The sequence below is a fragment of the Aptenodytes forsteri genome, unplaced genomic scaffold (genome assembly GCF_000699145.1).
Source record: "Aptenodytes forsteri isolate BGI_AS27 unplaced genomic scaffold, ASM69914v1 Scaffold9, whole genome shotgun sequence".
Taxonomy (NCBI): Eukaryota; Metazoa; Chordata; class Aves; order Sphenisciformes; family Spheniscidae; genus Aptenodytes; species Aptenodytes forsteri.
The window spans coordinates 5687313-5703864 of NW_008796217.1; the positions used below are offsets into that span (position 1 = coordinate 5687313).

At 36.5% G+C, this 16552-nt stretch overlaps 1 protein-coding gene across 1 annotated transcript in view; it reads right to left on the reverse strand.

Moving 5' to 3' along the window:
- Positions 1–16552, reverse strand: part of SLC4A7 (solute carrier family 4 member 7) — a 73054-nt gene that overhangs the window by 39679 nt on the left and 16823 nt on the right. The window contains exons 3-7 of the mRNA XM_009288623.2: positions 9339–9482; positions 7858–7993; positions 6659–6819; positions 4187–4375; positions 988–1356 (exon numbers count right to left, since the gene is read on the reverse strand). Of these exons, the coding sequence (XP_009286898.1) occupies positions 988–1356; positions 4187–4375; positions 6659–6819; positions 7858–7993; positions 9339–9482 (999 nt within the window). The remainder of the gene's footprint in view (positions 1–987; positions 1357–4186; positions 4376–6658; positions 6820–7857; positions 7994–9338; positions 9483–16552) is intronic.

A 16552-nucleotide genomic window follows, 5' to 3' on the forward strand; every position in this document is an offset into this window, starting at 1 on the left:
AGGACCCTGAAGGCTAAAGAGAGAGGTGATCCCCTTAAAAACATGATCTATCTGGGAGAATCCAAAAGTCTCTAAACAGGTGGTAATTTTGCAAAAGTAAAGCAAGTATAACAGTATGTATGCAGAATGCATGAGTTATGAAACGTTTACTAAAAACGACTAAAGACACCGTCAGAACTTTCCATCCTTTCAACTTATCTATACATCTACATAACTTGTTACATGTAAAGAACAATAGCTTTGCAAGACAACAAATTAATAAATTGCTGAGCTCTGACCTACAATTATAAACTCTCAACTACCTTATCCTATTTTGCATATCAAAGACAATAAAACAGTAAGCAAGTGTCCGATGCTGAAGCAGTGCACTAATGAATAGCTATCTGGAAACAGTTATAGGTGAACTGAACCTGCCAGTTCCATCATAAACTACTACTGGCTTTAATGGCCCTGGTTTTTAAAAGCACAAAAGCAAAAATAAAACTGCTTAAAGACTTCATGATACAACTAAACTACAAACACCACTGATTATTGCATCCTTCGTAATTCTTTTTATACTTATCTCCAATACTTCCCTATGTCTTTGGCTGTAGCTATCTCAGGATATCAAACACTGGTTTAAAGCATTACTTCAACCACTGACAAAAACAGCAAAGCAAAACCTGACATGGACTGTAGGTGAGTGAAAGGAAAAGGCCACCATTTTTGACATTTTGCTTATATATTATATTTTAAAATACAATATTCCTTTTTAATTACACAAATGAAGGTTAAGTAAAGAATTTTTTTGCTGGCTTTAGTTAAAAGCTAAAAAGTTAAAAATGCCGAACAAGAAAACAGTCACAACTGAGAAGAAATAAAACATGCAGGCAGAGGTAACCGTTATCATATTCCTTTGTGCCCAAGTTATGTGCCAAAAACATTGCAATGCAAGTGATCCAGATCCAGACAGCATCACACATGGACAGCTTAAATTTTGATAGTTGCCTGGTGTTTTGCCAATATTTTCCTCTGTCTTCTTTTCCTGGCTTTCCTGCACTTCTAAGTCCTCCTCAGGTGGGTGGATTATTACTGAAGGAATATCGTCACTGGCAGGTGACACCAGCAATTCCTTGCCCTGAAGTGGACTTGGCTGGGCACTTGTGGTTGGTGGGTGGCTGCAGGTAGGACTGGAGGGTGGTGTGTTTTGAGGGGTAGTTACGGGGGTTGTACACCTTGAGGTTGCCGGGGTTCCAGCTCTTGAAGAAGGAAGAAGGTAATTGAGAAGAACTGACAAACGGTTTTCTCCTCTCAGGGAAATATTTGAGGCAGAGAGACCTGTTCGCAAAGAGTGGCGGGAGGCTGAAAGGCCTTCCCCTGAGATAAAACAAATGAAACACCATGAAGCTTACAACAGGGATATACTAAAAAAACAGACACAAATATGCATTAACAATTTACATAGTAAATTGCAAGCTTTATGGGCCAAAAGTGTCACACTCATGCAAGTAAGACGAGATATGAGCAAATCTGATTTCAGACATTAGAGAAGTCAGAAATTACTGATGAGTACTAATTAGAACGCCAAAAATATATGGGAGAAGATATTATCTTAAAGCCAGTAAGATTTGTTAATATAACACCAAAAAAAAAAAAAAAAATTTTTATCTCTTGAAACTGATTCTTACGTTTTCCTAAAAGAATTTCTCATTCTAAATTGCACAGCAGCTACCTTTAATGCCATCCAAAAAATACATTTAAAAAATCATTAGCAGCCAAAACTTTACAAGGCCTCACAGTTAGCTGCATCCATTATATACAAAGAATTGTTAATTTTTAAAATTAAAATATTTCAAAATGAAATGCTCAAACATATCTAATCATGTTAAATGCAACTGTCTTCCAGTAAGTGTCTTGTTTTAATAAGAAGTTTCCTAGCCAGCTGTAGTCTCAATACATAGTTTCAAAGATGAGATACATAGTCCCTTCTCCATTTCTTCTTGCTGTGACTTACCAAGTATCCCCATTTGCCTAAAACCAAACATGTTGCTCCAAAATCCATTGTTATTTTTCTTGCCCTATCCAGTTTCAATGTCCCACTAATTTCATATAAAAAGAACATAGTCTTGTCATGGTGTCCTCAGATTTAAGTTTCTAGTGGATTTCAGTTCTTCCTTAAGCAGGAAGAGAGACTGTCTATCCTCGTATCAGTACTTCCATTAGAAGGTCTAGCAATACCATTCCTCCTGTTTACCACAAACACTTTTCTTGGGATGGCAGTCTCCTTGAGAAGAATACTGCTTACTTCTCCTACAATCCCCAAAGTCAAAAACGTGCTGTTTTCACGTACCTTGCCATCAAGCAAGGAAACAGCAAACTAGACACATTTAGTCTCACGTTTATACTAGGCACTACAGAGACCAGTAAGTTGAACAACGATAGAACAATTTACAACAAGGAAGCGCAGAAAGTATGCCTAAGTAAAGGTCACATTCTTCCCCCACCCCCTCCCCCAATGGAAAAGTGGATCCTACAGATACAATCTTGATTTAAACTAAGAACAAAAGCCTCAAAGACCAACTATTAAAACTGCAGTGCAGTAAAGACAAGAGGACCAATAAAGCAAACTGGCTGATTTTGTCTATATTAATCACTACAGTAATAACTAGACTTCTGTCAGTATATCTGTGATGAATCATGAACATGAGATATCCTAACACACACAGGTGTAAAAAGGAGCCTAAAAAGTATTATGCACATATGCAAGTTTGGTTTACCGGTTTATTAGAGGGTAACCATAGGATTATAAAGAAAAAGTAAATCAGTATACGCTGGCAAAGAGTGCATCATGTTATACCGGTTTCTTATTTCAGCATATATTCCGTATTCTGTTGTAGGAATAGTATTAAGAATAAAATGCACTGGAAAGTGGAAGTGATACGTGAAAAGCAACTGACAAGCAAGAGACCTCGAATACAAAATTCTCAGAATTATAACTGGGGATACAGGTGTTAAAGAATGGGCAAAACCAAGTTTATACGTGAAATTTTCATGTTTGCTAAACAAAACAGGAAAGTCAGAAGTGATAGAAGAAATTATGCTCTTATATAAATTATTTGTATTTTCATTCTAGAGAAAATAATTCTGAAACTATCAGGGAAATATCTGAGCATGCAGCATATATTCACTAGCTAACAAAAAGTATCAGCAAGCTTGGACATTTGCCAGAGCATACTCCAAGTATGTATCGAACTCGGAGCTCCCAACAAGCACTTAACTAAGTGGAACATGTTCTAAGCAATGAGGCATCTTTCAAGACAGGAAAGAAACTTCACTTCAAGGAGTGATTCATGAAATGAGTACTAAGTTTTCACTAAACTAAAACATTTCAGTTGAAATTATATGTGTCTTAGTTAATGCAAGGCAAAAGAAAGCATAAAGAACAGAGACTGAAATAGAGGCCGTAAGAAATACAAGAATAAAAATATGCTGCTCTGCAGTATATATTGCTATTTGGACTTTGGAACTGGATGTCTAGAGTAAATGTATTGATATTCCAGAATATTTTCAGAATTGGTTCAATAAAAGATGTAGTACAGCCTATAAAAATATTCCAAATACCTTTCTTGGGTTTGGGTTTGTTTTTTTTTCCCCTGTTAGATCCTTCTCTACAAAACAAGGTAAAAATAAAAAATGTTCTACCTAAAAGTAATTTCTTCACCATTAGGATAGTGAACTTTTTCTAGTCATATTAACATAACAACACTGGATTAAAACACAGTAATTGTCAGCATCACTGAACTCATGACATGACCACAAAGTAAATCTCTATTATAAAGACTGAATAAGCAAGTAGGATCCATCTGACAAACATATAAAGCTATGCCACAATGCTGAAATTCCTCAAACATTACACATTTTATTCAAGCATATCCTAAAAAACATTAGGATCAATGTGGGTCTATTTCTATACTTCAAAACAATAATGCATGCTACGTATACAGGCAGGAGGTAGAATGTTTGTGTAAGTTCAAAAATACACAGAAACATCATCCACAGCTACACATAGCACACATTGTTATCATTAGTTCTTTGCTTATCAAGAAGGAAACACTTATCTGCTATTTTCAGCTGAATTTTCCTTCATCTCCCAGTGAGAACATTATTTAAGAGGTTAGAACAAACTGGATGCTACAACTTATCTCACCATTTCGTTCAAGCAAGTGAGGGTCAGAATGTTTCTTGCCTATATCTGCAAAAGACCGAACCAGGGGAATCCGATTGCTGAATTTTTTCTCATTCTGATGATGGTGCCTTTTTAGAAGAGCCTCTCTCACATTCTCTCTTATGGATTCATCGAGCTGGCCAGAGGCAATCATGTTGTCCAAAACCATATCTACGTAACAACAACAAAAAAAATTATGCACATATATATATAGCACTATCAAATATCTCCTTCACCACACTCAAGCACTGTACGTGCACCAAATAATTAAAAAAAAAAAAATTAAATCTATTTTAAAAAAAGAAAAGTCTTTTCTTTAGCAAAGTCATCTTCAAGAATCCACAGGAAATTTTCAAAGATGTCACTAAATCAGCAAATGTGAGAATAAGGAAAGCACAACATGCAGATCCAAGAGACAGTATTTATTAGTAGCATCATTTTAAGAGATACGTTACTTAATATTTTATAATTTATTGTCATTTACTTCAACTTTCAACGGCTACTCCCTTTCAAAAAAAAAAAAAAGGCATCTACGTATTCAACAACCCTCCACTAGAAGTGAACACACAAAGACAGAAACACAATGGAGAACAGATTTCTGAAGACAGTCTTAACCTGGTGTTCCCTATTTTGAAAGTATACAACTATACAAAAGTGAAAGTTATTATAGAATGAGATGAATTCCCTAACTCCTTCAGATGCCCTAAGTTCCCAAGTCTCTCTACCAAACTTCATGCGATTCACATGCTTTACAAGAGGAAGTGTAAAACAAAAGCTAGTTATATCATCTAAAACTAACTAAGCAGCTGTCAAACAACACCAAGTTTCGAAAGGGCATCTCATCAGTATGATCACACCAGGAAAGAAAGCCTGCATGTCTGGGAAAATATTTGCTGTGATTTCTTAGCTACCTTTTTATTTTATTTTCATTAATTAAAAAAAAAAAAAAAAAAAAAAAACACCACACCAAACAAAACAAACAAACAAAAAAAACCCAACAAAAAACCCAGCACCTGCACAAATCAACATGAACCTATGTGACAACTTTTAAAATATATTTTGCCAGTCTTAACTGATGTATCGAGAACCTAACTGTATTGGTAAACTGCAATTACATAGAACTCTTCACAATGAAAAAGGTTATGGCTCAGAATACCTTACAAACAGAATTATATGCAGCAAAGTCTCTGTCAGTACAGTGCAGCTTCCTTCTGGGATTACTGGCAACACACCACCTTTTGTTATAGCTTCTCAAAAGGAAACCGGCCACCCTCTCTCCTGTTTTTTGTAAGAACCAAGAATACCTACTAGGTATTCCTGGCTCAGGGAAACAAGACAACACATTTGTACGCCAAGGATTGTTATCCTACATGCTTCATAATGGCACCTAAAATTAACCTGAAACAAATTCAATCTCTTAAGACATCCTAGTTCCAACTAAAATGCCTGCTATTAAAAGACTGCTGTTTACACAGAATTAAGCAATAACTATTTTTCTTATGTATTAAAATTATTGCTAAATTCAATTATTAAAAATAAATTAAAAACCAAAACGTTACTTTTACAAACCATGTATTGAACACTCTTACTCAGTAAGTCAAGAACATAGGAAGGGAATACCAATTTCCTGAGTGAATTCTGAAGATTTCAAAACAAAACAAGAAAATGTTTCAAGCACTGCCAAAGCTCTTAATGCCAAAACACCTTGTCCTTCACATACATGTTGGTCAGCCCTAAGCCTAGCATGATTCCTGAGAAGGCATTCCACTCTGTGGTACCTGTAGCAAGAGATACCAGGAAAATTATGTAAAACTCATTCAAAGGCATTCAGGCTAAGCGGGGGGGGGTGTGTGTGTGTGTGTGTGTGGGTGTGTGTGGGTGTGTGTGTGTGTATGAAGAAGTCATATATGAAGAAGTCTTCAAAGCTGATTTTATAGTATCCGAAATGACCATGTGATTAGTGAGGACGCTCAACGTAATAGGTCAAACAACATGCACAAAATTTATTTCTGCTCACCTCTTATAAAGGTGAAAAAAATACCAGATGTGCAACAATCAACTGCACTAATGGCATCAAGTTAACATCAGCCAAGTTATGATTAATAATTATGGTATTAAAGTGCACAAATAAGTCCTAAAATGTTCTGGCAGGTATTTACATTTCATCTGTAGAATCAAAGAACACATTCAGGGATTAGAACATAAAGGCAAATTCTGGGCCTCAGCCTAAAACATGTAATAAAGGAGGTCCTCCTCATCCAGCGTAGCTCCTTCTAAGTGAAGGCTGTGGGATCAGCTCTTTACAACCAGATGAAGAAAACTGCAGTAAGCATGCACACACCTATTTCTTCAATATAGTATTTTCAACAACATAAAAAGACACCATCAAAAATGTCTCAAGTTATAGATTAAAATTCAGGAATAAAATATTTAAAAAAAAAGTTTTGCGGCAACCTGCTATCTCATCTAGCGTGTTTGCTCTCATGTCCAACATGACCGTCCCATTAAGAATACAGCTTCGCAGTTCAAAGAGACTGTGCAGAGACAGAGTTGCTACATAAGGCTTGCTCCATCGATCACCACCATCTTCAACATCCTCTTCAAATTTTAGCCACCTGAAATGCATACACATATTTATATTTCTCCTGGAAGACAGACAATTTGGCAAGCAATCCCATTCTTCCCTGTGGCTTCTGTATGACATGGAACAGGAAATCTCATCAGCCCATACCAGCTTTCATTTTCTCAGACAACTCAACTGAGTGACAGTCACAACATTTTTATCAGGCCTTTTAACCACACTCAACTGTTTTAGTTTTCACCCATTTTATTTCTTTTGGTTTGAACAATACCTGTCTATTCACGAGTTCTTGTGAACAGCGTGGCACTGTGCCTTGTTACTTGACTTGCCTATCTCAGTTTCATCAGCATTTTAGGGTTAGAAAGCTGTCTGAAACAAACCGTATACAATGTTCAAGTCTCCTAGGGTGCTAAGTCAGACATTTAAGAGCTAGGTAATACTAATATGTGTAACTATAAATTTATCTTGATTCTGACTCACAGGCGTTATGTAAATTGAACTTCTGCAAAAGCCAGCATGCAATAAGGTAATTAGAAGTACTGAATGCAGAAGAATTTATTACAACGCATATGTAGAAGGAAGCAACTAAACCAATATGGGCCAAAAATAATCGTGGCATCCTGTAATGTTCTTGCATGCAATTTGCAAAAAATTAGTCAAATACTATTTAAGAAGAACATGTGTAAATACCCAATTTTCTTTATGTTTGAGTGAAAAAATTTTACACTAATATATCAGCAATAATAGAGCAAAGAGATTTCCGAGATTGTAAATACCATGCTCCATGGCTGAACACCCGTATTTATAACTAAACACAGTTGTACCTTTCACAATGCTTGGCATGATCAGTTTTAGGAAAGTCAACACAGCACCAGTAAGACTGGGAGTCTCCTGAGAAACCATACTGATTCTTCCAGAGTTGGATAAAAACAACAAAAGTTTTAATTTGCTGAGCATGAATTGAGTGAACAACTCCTATAGTTCATGAAAATTCTAACCTAGACCTCATTTGCAGTTCTTTTTAAATAAAATCACTATTGATATACCTTGAAACAATCTACTTCTAGCATACCTAGCTGTTTCTTTCCATTCATATTCTTCTCCATCCCTGAAGCAAAGTTCATCCATTTCAGTGAAGAGATCATGGGGAATGTGTTCGTCATCATCTTCAGTACCCAAGATAAATTGCACTCGTTGGGATGGCGTGTCTTGAAGAAAAGGAGAAACTGAACAATTAAAAGAATTCATACTTCTATTATGCAAGAAACACCATCTAACAGTTAAATCTCCTGCTCTCAGTTAGAAATATGAAGCAGAATATCCTCTTCAAGAGGGAAAAGGAACGAAACAAACATGGACGTTGCTTTAAAAGCAGGCCCTTTTAAAATTTTTCACTGTTTTCTGAAAACAAAACATATGGAAATTTATGTTTATGTAACGCAATTAAGTATTTTTAGCTCTTCTACAGATTAACAATATGAAAATTAACATCAACAACAAAATTAGTAAGAAAGTAAAAATTAATCTACCAAAGAACTAGAAACCTTGTTTTCACTTTGAGAACAAAATAAATTATACCATCATGACACAGACACTGATTAAAGGAGCGGGGGGGAAACCCCAACAGGCTGACAGAAACAAATAGCTTGACTTATAGATTGGTTGCCCTAGTAATAGTTCAAGATACTGAATAGCTGGCTTTTGATCAAACGATAATAATTTGTATTTGGGAGGGGAAGTTTTGAAGATGGATGAAACAAGAACTGTAGGAGAATGGTAAAAGGGGACTTGTCAAAGTATTCCCATTTGAAAACTCCTTTGTTTCAGGGAACTGGCCCCATGTAGAACATGGTTCTAGTCACAGAAAGGTGACAGCGAACAGCATGGTGTCCACGCTTGAAGTGGAACATTGCACCATAACATTCCCATTCATTACAGTCTAGGAATGAAAGCAGGCTTGAGGTCTTGAAGAAAAACTGCTAAGAGTACGGCTAAATAATTTCATTTCAGAGAATGATATGACAAAGTCATCATCTCTTGAGGATAAGGGGTGAGCCAGAGGGGGGTGGTGTCTGATCCAAAACTAAAACTTAGGAGGCAGTACAATTCCTTTACTAACAGACAGCAAGAAGGCTGAAGAAAATATTTTAATGGATTATTGATCAAATTACCATGTCAAATGCTGCTTCACAGCTATATTCATACTTTCAAAAATCTTGAGTGACAGAGGAAGAGTATTACAAGACTACACAATCTGAAAAAAAGGTGTCTAATTTAAATAACAGATTGTTATGCTACAGGCGAGTATTACAAAGCTCCAGTCTAACCTATTCAGTGCAGGCTGCTCAACATTCACACAGACACCTGGATGAATTCCAACAGCTTATGATTTAGATAAAACACAACAAAATCCTTGCCTGATGGTACGTAGAAAGACATTAATTACAGTGAGAATAAGAGAAACAGCACAAAACAAACAATGTTTAAGCACAGGGTAGCTACTGTAAGTTTATTTTCAAGAGACACAAAGAACTCTCACAACAGATTTCTTACCATATGATGGAGATTCTCGGCCATCCTCTCTGTCAGTCTCTTTTTCTTTTTTTCTTCTGTGATGCCTGTGCCCACGATGTCTATGCCGTCGACGGCCTTGTTTTCCAAATGGGACGTGAACTCCAATATACACAGCTCTGTGGCCTTTTCAAGAAAGTTTAAAAGGAAACAATTAAACAAAAAACGACCTCCTGCCCAAATTTAGTGTCTTAGTCAAAAAGACAAGGAGTTTGACAAAAAGAAACCCCAAAGCACTTAGCAAAACTACATTTAGTGAACAAATATTACTATTTCCTTTCTGTCCTTCCCTGGTGTCAAGGAACTAGGTGCTATACTCATTTCCCTGATAAACTGAATAAGAATATGGCCCAATTTAAGAACTCAGTTGTGAAACAAGTAATATAGAGACACAAGCATAACCTGTAACGCTGAAAGAAACTACCTGATGAACACCAGGGCAAGGCAGAGAAATTACATGATACTCCTCTTGTTTGCAGGGATTCATATCAGGACAGTCATTACAATAGCAAGATGTAATTTTCTAGTTCAGTTTATGAACTTCATTAAGAAATTCCCCATCGTTTAGAGTCTGCAAGGAGTTTTCTCTGCTTGAATGAACTGCCAATATTTCTTCAAGTAGCATGTGACACATCTAGGTGAACCTGATGTTCAACTATATCACCAATTTAGCATCAGTTTAGGAGTGTAAATATTTGGAAATGTATGCCAAAACATCAAATAACTTACAGAGAAGGGGGGGGAGGGGGGCAGGGGTGTCTATTCTAGAGTTTATTAATAAATTTAGGTAGTGCATCCTCAAAGTAATACATACTGCTCTTAAAATCATGTACTTTCAACATCTTGTTTTCCCTTTGACTTTTCACATTAAGGCAATACTAGCATCAACAACTTGGCAAAAGAAATCAATCAACAGACTGTTATGAACATATTACTACCATGTCTCCTGTAATGGAGTTAGCATATACAATAACCTTTCCAATTCCTTTTTAAACAAACAATCTCAGGAAGAGACACATTAACTATAAGCCTGGAGGTTAACGCTAAATACTTTGTTTCATACTGTAGAAGAGTTATTACAGAAGACTGACATTAACAAAAGGAAAAGGAAGTGGTTTTCCACTTTTGCAGAGATGCAAATTCAGCAAATTTATAGAAGACAACCAAGCCCTAAGAGTTGTGACTGTACACATACATGCACGTATATATGTGTGTAGCGCGCGTGCGCACACACATACTAGATTAAGGATATTGAAAAATTCTGGCGATTACAGAGCTTTAAATAAAAAAAAAGTGGTAATATGTCAAACTTGTTTTCCAAGAAAAGCATCTCTAAGCCCAAAAAGATACACAAAACCTTTATATAAAGCAGTATTTTTACAGTGCTACATGAGTAAAAAGACTAAGCAAAAATCAGTAATAATGCATGAGTAGCTTCAATGTTTAATTAATTTGGTCAAGATTCCTTTTCAAATTACAAGACCTGACTCTTGAGAGACTTCCAACACTAGTTTTAATTAGAGTCGACTGATTGGCACTATGACCAAACCTGAAATTAAGCATATTAAAAGCTATTTGTTTCCATGTAAGAGTGGAAAACAGATTAATTTGTTGAAGCATTCATCAGTCCTATCTATAGAGAGAGACTTTTCTGTTGTGAGCTTCTTCCAGCAAGAACACTCAGCCCCTGCCGGTCAGCCTGACCTTCACCCTCCACAACTACTACGCACAATGCAATTCCCGGAGAAATTAATGCAAATGTAACACCTAAACGTAAATCAACGCACTCAATGTATAATATGACCAGGTGGCACCATTAACAATGGTCACGTTATTGATACCATCGTGATACAATAATCTTGTGTATAGGGAAAGCGAAATTACTAGGTTCAAAAATAGCTGCACTACTCACCACACCCCACTCACTGCAAACGCCATTATCATCCCTGTTAGGATTTTTGTTTTATTTTATATATTCAATTAGCAAGTATTAAACTATAGTTTTATCTATATAGTTAAACAGTTTTATTCATTGCCAAAGTGTTTAACTTTTTGCAGGAACTATTTTTTCCTAAGAGAAACTCAAACATATTTCTAGTAATAGAGCATTTTATATTATCAGCTTGTTCTAACATACTTAGTAAGACTGTTTTAAGCATATGTTCTGATCATTGCACAAAAAAAAACTTGCAGGTGATTACTTTCTAGAAAATTTCAGGAATCTGAAATTGTTCAAGATTTTACTTCCTGAAAAATTAGGAGGACTTCCACTGTTTGGTCTCTTGCTGTTCCCATAAATTAAGACAAAAATCCCACATTTTTTTCTGTACTAAAGAACAAACAAAAATCCCATACAATTTTTTCAAGAGCCTCCATCTTAAACAATTCACCCTGCTATTGCAAAAATTAGCATTTGTAATAGTGTGATCATTTCCATAGTCAAAGACCACATTGCTGCATGGAGGAGAGATGGAACAAGGAAAAGAGAAATCTCTCTCCTATTACAAAACTGCAGTCTGACTGAAATTTTTTTTCAACAGAAAAGTTTGGAGGAGAGCAGACACGTTGCAAAGGGACAGGTAAAAGCCAGGGAAAACCGAGCTGAAATAAGCAACAAACCGAAAGTGTTTTTAAACAACTTGCGACCATAGCAAATTGCTTTCCTGCCCAAAATGCACTGCCCTCTCAGCTATCACTATGTCCACATGCCTCAGAGCCGCTTCAAGGCACACCGAGTAGGTACTGCCAACTTAGTCCTCAACCCGGGCAGCCAGCCCACAACCTACAACACTCGGTATTACTTTCTACTCCAGAAGGAAACTTTAAAGACAGTGCCTTCTCACTACCCCAACAGGTCAGGGTATCACAAGGACAGGGGAACAGGCTAGCAACAGGTTATCCTACCCTTCGGCCCATGCTGCCCAGAAGCGACTACTGTGTGAATGACTATTTCCTCATGTAGACACTGTCTTGCAGGCAAATGTAAAAAACAAGGCTACCTTCCCCAAATCACTTCTGTATATGCAAAGTGATCAGACTGCTACACCTGCAACTTTATTTTGGGACTAATGCGAAATACTGACAAGCAAGATCATTTTCAGCAATTATTAAGTAAAACGCATCACAATCTAATGTAATTCTACCAGAATAACTTCAAGAAAAAACTTAATGTTGAAAGAGAGCCTCTGAATTTTTTTGTTTTGTTTTTCAGAGCAAGCACGGCGGTGGCAATACAGTAGACTAACCAAGAAAAGTTTGGCTATTGCAAACAGCAGCTTATGAGTGGCACCAGGCTCTTCCTTAAGAAAGGGACCTTTTTTTTGGTATCACAGACATTCATAAACAAAGACATCTCCACTACTACCTAGGAAATCCAAAACTACTGCTGTTGAGTATACTACCATGATTACCCAAACACATATTTCAGGTATATTCAACTCCAAAAGGGAGGACAAAACTGCATAATAGAAGTTGGATAAGCTTAACCTTAATTCTAACTCCACAAAGCAAAGCACTGAGAAGCCCTCTAAAAATAAAGCCAGCTGTATTGAGTAGGTCTGTGTTCCCTTAAATTTCATTATTCAGATAGGAATAATTAATGTTTGCAGATGGACAGATAAAGATTTACTTACAAACACAATTTACAAGGAAAAACAAAACCAAAACAAGAACACGGGGATTTTTGTCCTTCATTCCCAATGAACAGGGCAAAACAACTTACAGTTCCCTTCACCCTGGCAAAAAAAAAAAAAAAAAAAAAAGATAGCAATGGAGAAAAAATTAACTCTAAAAAGGTTGGAATTCATATTACTAGCATCAGTGTTATTTCTAAAAGGAACACAAACTTTTACTTGAATATTGTTTTTAAAAGCTTGAAAGGTACAATTATGTGACCTTCAAAGCTTTATTCACACAAACATCTGCACCACAGTACTACTCTCAAGCAAAGCTTGTTATAGAATTACTTTAAACTAATAATCAATAGAATTAGTAGACTGCCTGATTCTAAGTTTAGTAATACAAAGCTCAAGAGATAGTTGTTCACTTTAATCTAACATGACTTTATCCAAGCTTACTATTCAAATCCACCAAGAGTATTTACTACTTAAGGTCCTTATCAGTATGAGACAAATTTAAATGTTAGGAGCTTGCTACATGTCTCCACCACATGGTTAGTCTTACTCCAAAAGTCAGTTTGTATCGAGTCCTATAAAATTTTCTATTCAAAAATGCTGTTTAAGTTCCCCAATTTCTTCCCAGAGCCCTAAGAAAATGGTAACAGAAGACTTCTAAGTCCAAGAGAGATCAAAAACATATATCCAAAAATGCTCTATGTGGCAACCTTTTAAGTGCAATTCCACACAGAACTTTCTTTTTTCTAACCATCATTTTGTTAGCTAGATGCCTTTTAAGCTTCATACAAAGAAGGACTTTCTTCCCCATGTTAACAAGGGAAAACAAAGAAAATCAAGTTAACATCTATGTGAATTCTCAAATCCTGTTACTTAGAAGTTTGAACTGCAGAGATCATATATTAATTACGGTTGTACAGGACACCTGGAGGTGGGCTATCTGGTCCAATCTTGCTCAAAGTACAGCCAACTTCAAAGCTGAAGCCATCTTTTTGACCAGGTTGGTTGGGATGACAGCCAGCCAAGCTTTGAGAATCTGTAAGGACAGATACTCAACAGCCTCTCCAGGCAACCTATTCCAATGCATGAAAAAAAATCTCTAATATCCAATCAGCACTTCCAATACTGCATCTTGTGTGCTCCCCCTCACCCTTTCACTATGCACCTCCAACAAGAGTCAGACTCCATCCTCTTCATAAGCTCCCAACAGTCTGCTGAAGACAAAAACTTCATGACAAGAATTACTGTTTTTCCAAAAATCTTCAGAGAAAAATCTGAAAGATAGATCATTTATTTTACACGGAAGCCTTTATTTAATCAAATAATGTCATAATCTATCTTGTCCCAGCATGGAATTTTCCAGTATGGAAAAACTGGAGGATCTGAGATCCTAATCTGTTCCTTAAGATCATAAAACGGGAAGAAAAGCGGGGGGGTGGGGAAGAAGCGCTATGTGCTGTTAGTGTCTTCTAACTCACATCCCCAAACACATTACCCTAGTAGGAAGCATTTGAAATCTATCATCATCTTATGCCTTGATATTAATTCCCCTTACATAACAGAAAGTACTTGTACATACAAAAATAAGCTCAATGCAATTTATTAGCACAACTTCTACCTTTTCTGTTACAGGTCTGTTCTGAAGGTAGAAGGACACAAATGGGAAAAATAATCTTAGGTGTATGGAAGAAGTAAAGAGTGCCCAAAACAACTTCATAGCCCAAAGGTCTCCTCCAAATATTCTCTGCTCTGGTGAAACCTAAGGAACAAGTAGAATCCCTCCTTTACACCACCACCGTCCTTTTGTTTAAAGTTAAATTATTTATAATTAAAATTCTGAAAATTCACTCAAGTCAGTAATTCACTGAAAATACTGCTACTATGCTAATTCTCTAATTTTCTAACGAAAAGTAATGCCACATTTCTGCAGTATGCAATTAAATGTACAATTTAATATTGATAGTGAAGTTCTTAGTGAGACACAAACTAAATATTTCAAAATAAACAGTAGTATTTTAGCTTATTTTATAAACTTCTCTCACACAAAATGTTCCCAAGAAATAGTCAGATTGTTTTCTAAGGAATTAAGTAGTAAAAGTGAATATAAAATATTTTAATATAATCTTGGTTGTCCATGCATGAATCGACTATAAAAAAGCCCTATTATTACCAAGGATTTTTTTTTTTCTGCTTTGTTAAAAGAATTATTTGACAAAAATTATCTCTTGCTTTCAGAATAAAACATTTGAAATAAAATTTTCTAACCAAATCCATATAAAGGAGTAAGGAAAATTCTTTCACGGGACAGTTATATGCCATAGCTGGAGCCCAAAGGTTCTCCACAGTGCAGCGTATTTTAGAATCCGTTAAACCTCCTGGGCTCTATTCTGAAATCTCCTGTTGCTCCTGGTAATTAAGTATATCTGAGAGTACGCTCTTTATACTAAAATACTTGGATAGATAAAATTGAGAAGCGTAATCCAAAAATCTAGTATGCATAGCATACGGTAAAGCAGCTCAGCAAGAGTGTTTTCTCACTACACAATGAAAGACAGCATCGTATCACACTGACTGGCAAAAGCCGTTAATGCCAGATTTCTCATTACACACAGAAGTGATTTTTTTCTGACTTAAAACCAAGTATGAGGTGGTAGTGGCAGTCGTAAAAGAAAAACGCACTGAAAATGTCTATTTGACACAATCAACAATATGCAAGAAGGCATTATCAGTAATTACATTAGACATGCAGGCAGTAACAGTAACAGGAAAAGCTTAGTGCCAGCTGACAAAGCTACACAGGGATTCTGGCACGCTACATCCACCCCAGGTCTTTGTGGCCCACTGCCACCACTGATCTCCCTCGCCTGGGAAAGGAGCCAGCACCTGGTACCTGTGGGAGGGGGGCCTAGCTGCCCTTGCACTGCACATCCAAGTCAGACCGTAGTTGGGCCCCATGCTTTATCTGAGCTAAAGGTTCTCGGTCCAGCCTGCCTCTGCAGCAGAGCTCAGGAAAAAGGATACATAGCTGAGATAATTTGAAAGAGATGTTTCTGTTGGAGGGGAGAAAACCTAGAAACACGCAATTCAAGCAAAAGTCCCATTAAGATCGAAGACTGGCCCTTTACCCACTAATAAAGAAACCAACCTTCTCAGCCCTTTGCAGATGCCATACCCTGTAAGGACACAAGGCTTCCACATTCGTTAACACTGTGCTTGTAAAGTATTTCAAAAGAAACATTTGCAAAGAAGATTTTCCCACTTCATCAATGGGTCACAAACACATTCTCATTACAAATTTGATCACACACCCCTCTTAAAACTGCTGCACGCATCTTTCAATGGATTAGCTTGCCCCCAAATGCATCTATTTCCTGATATTTTAAGATATGAAAAATATTGTAGAGGGAATCTTGCCTCACATAAGGGTTACCCTTTTTGAGAAAAATTCAAACTCTCATACTTTCTTTATAAAATAAGAAGTGTTCAGAAACAAAAAAAAAAAAAAACCCTCACACTTTAAAAGCTTTAACTGCTGTGAAACATTAGCTTTCAGTGAATTGCAAA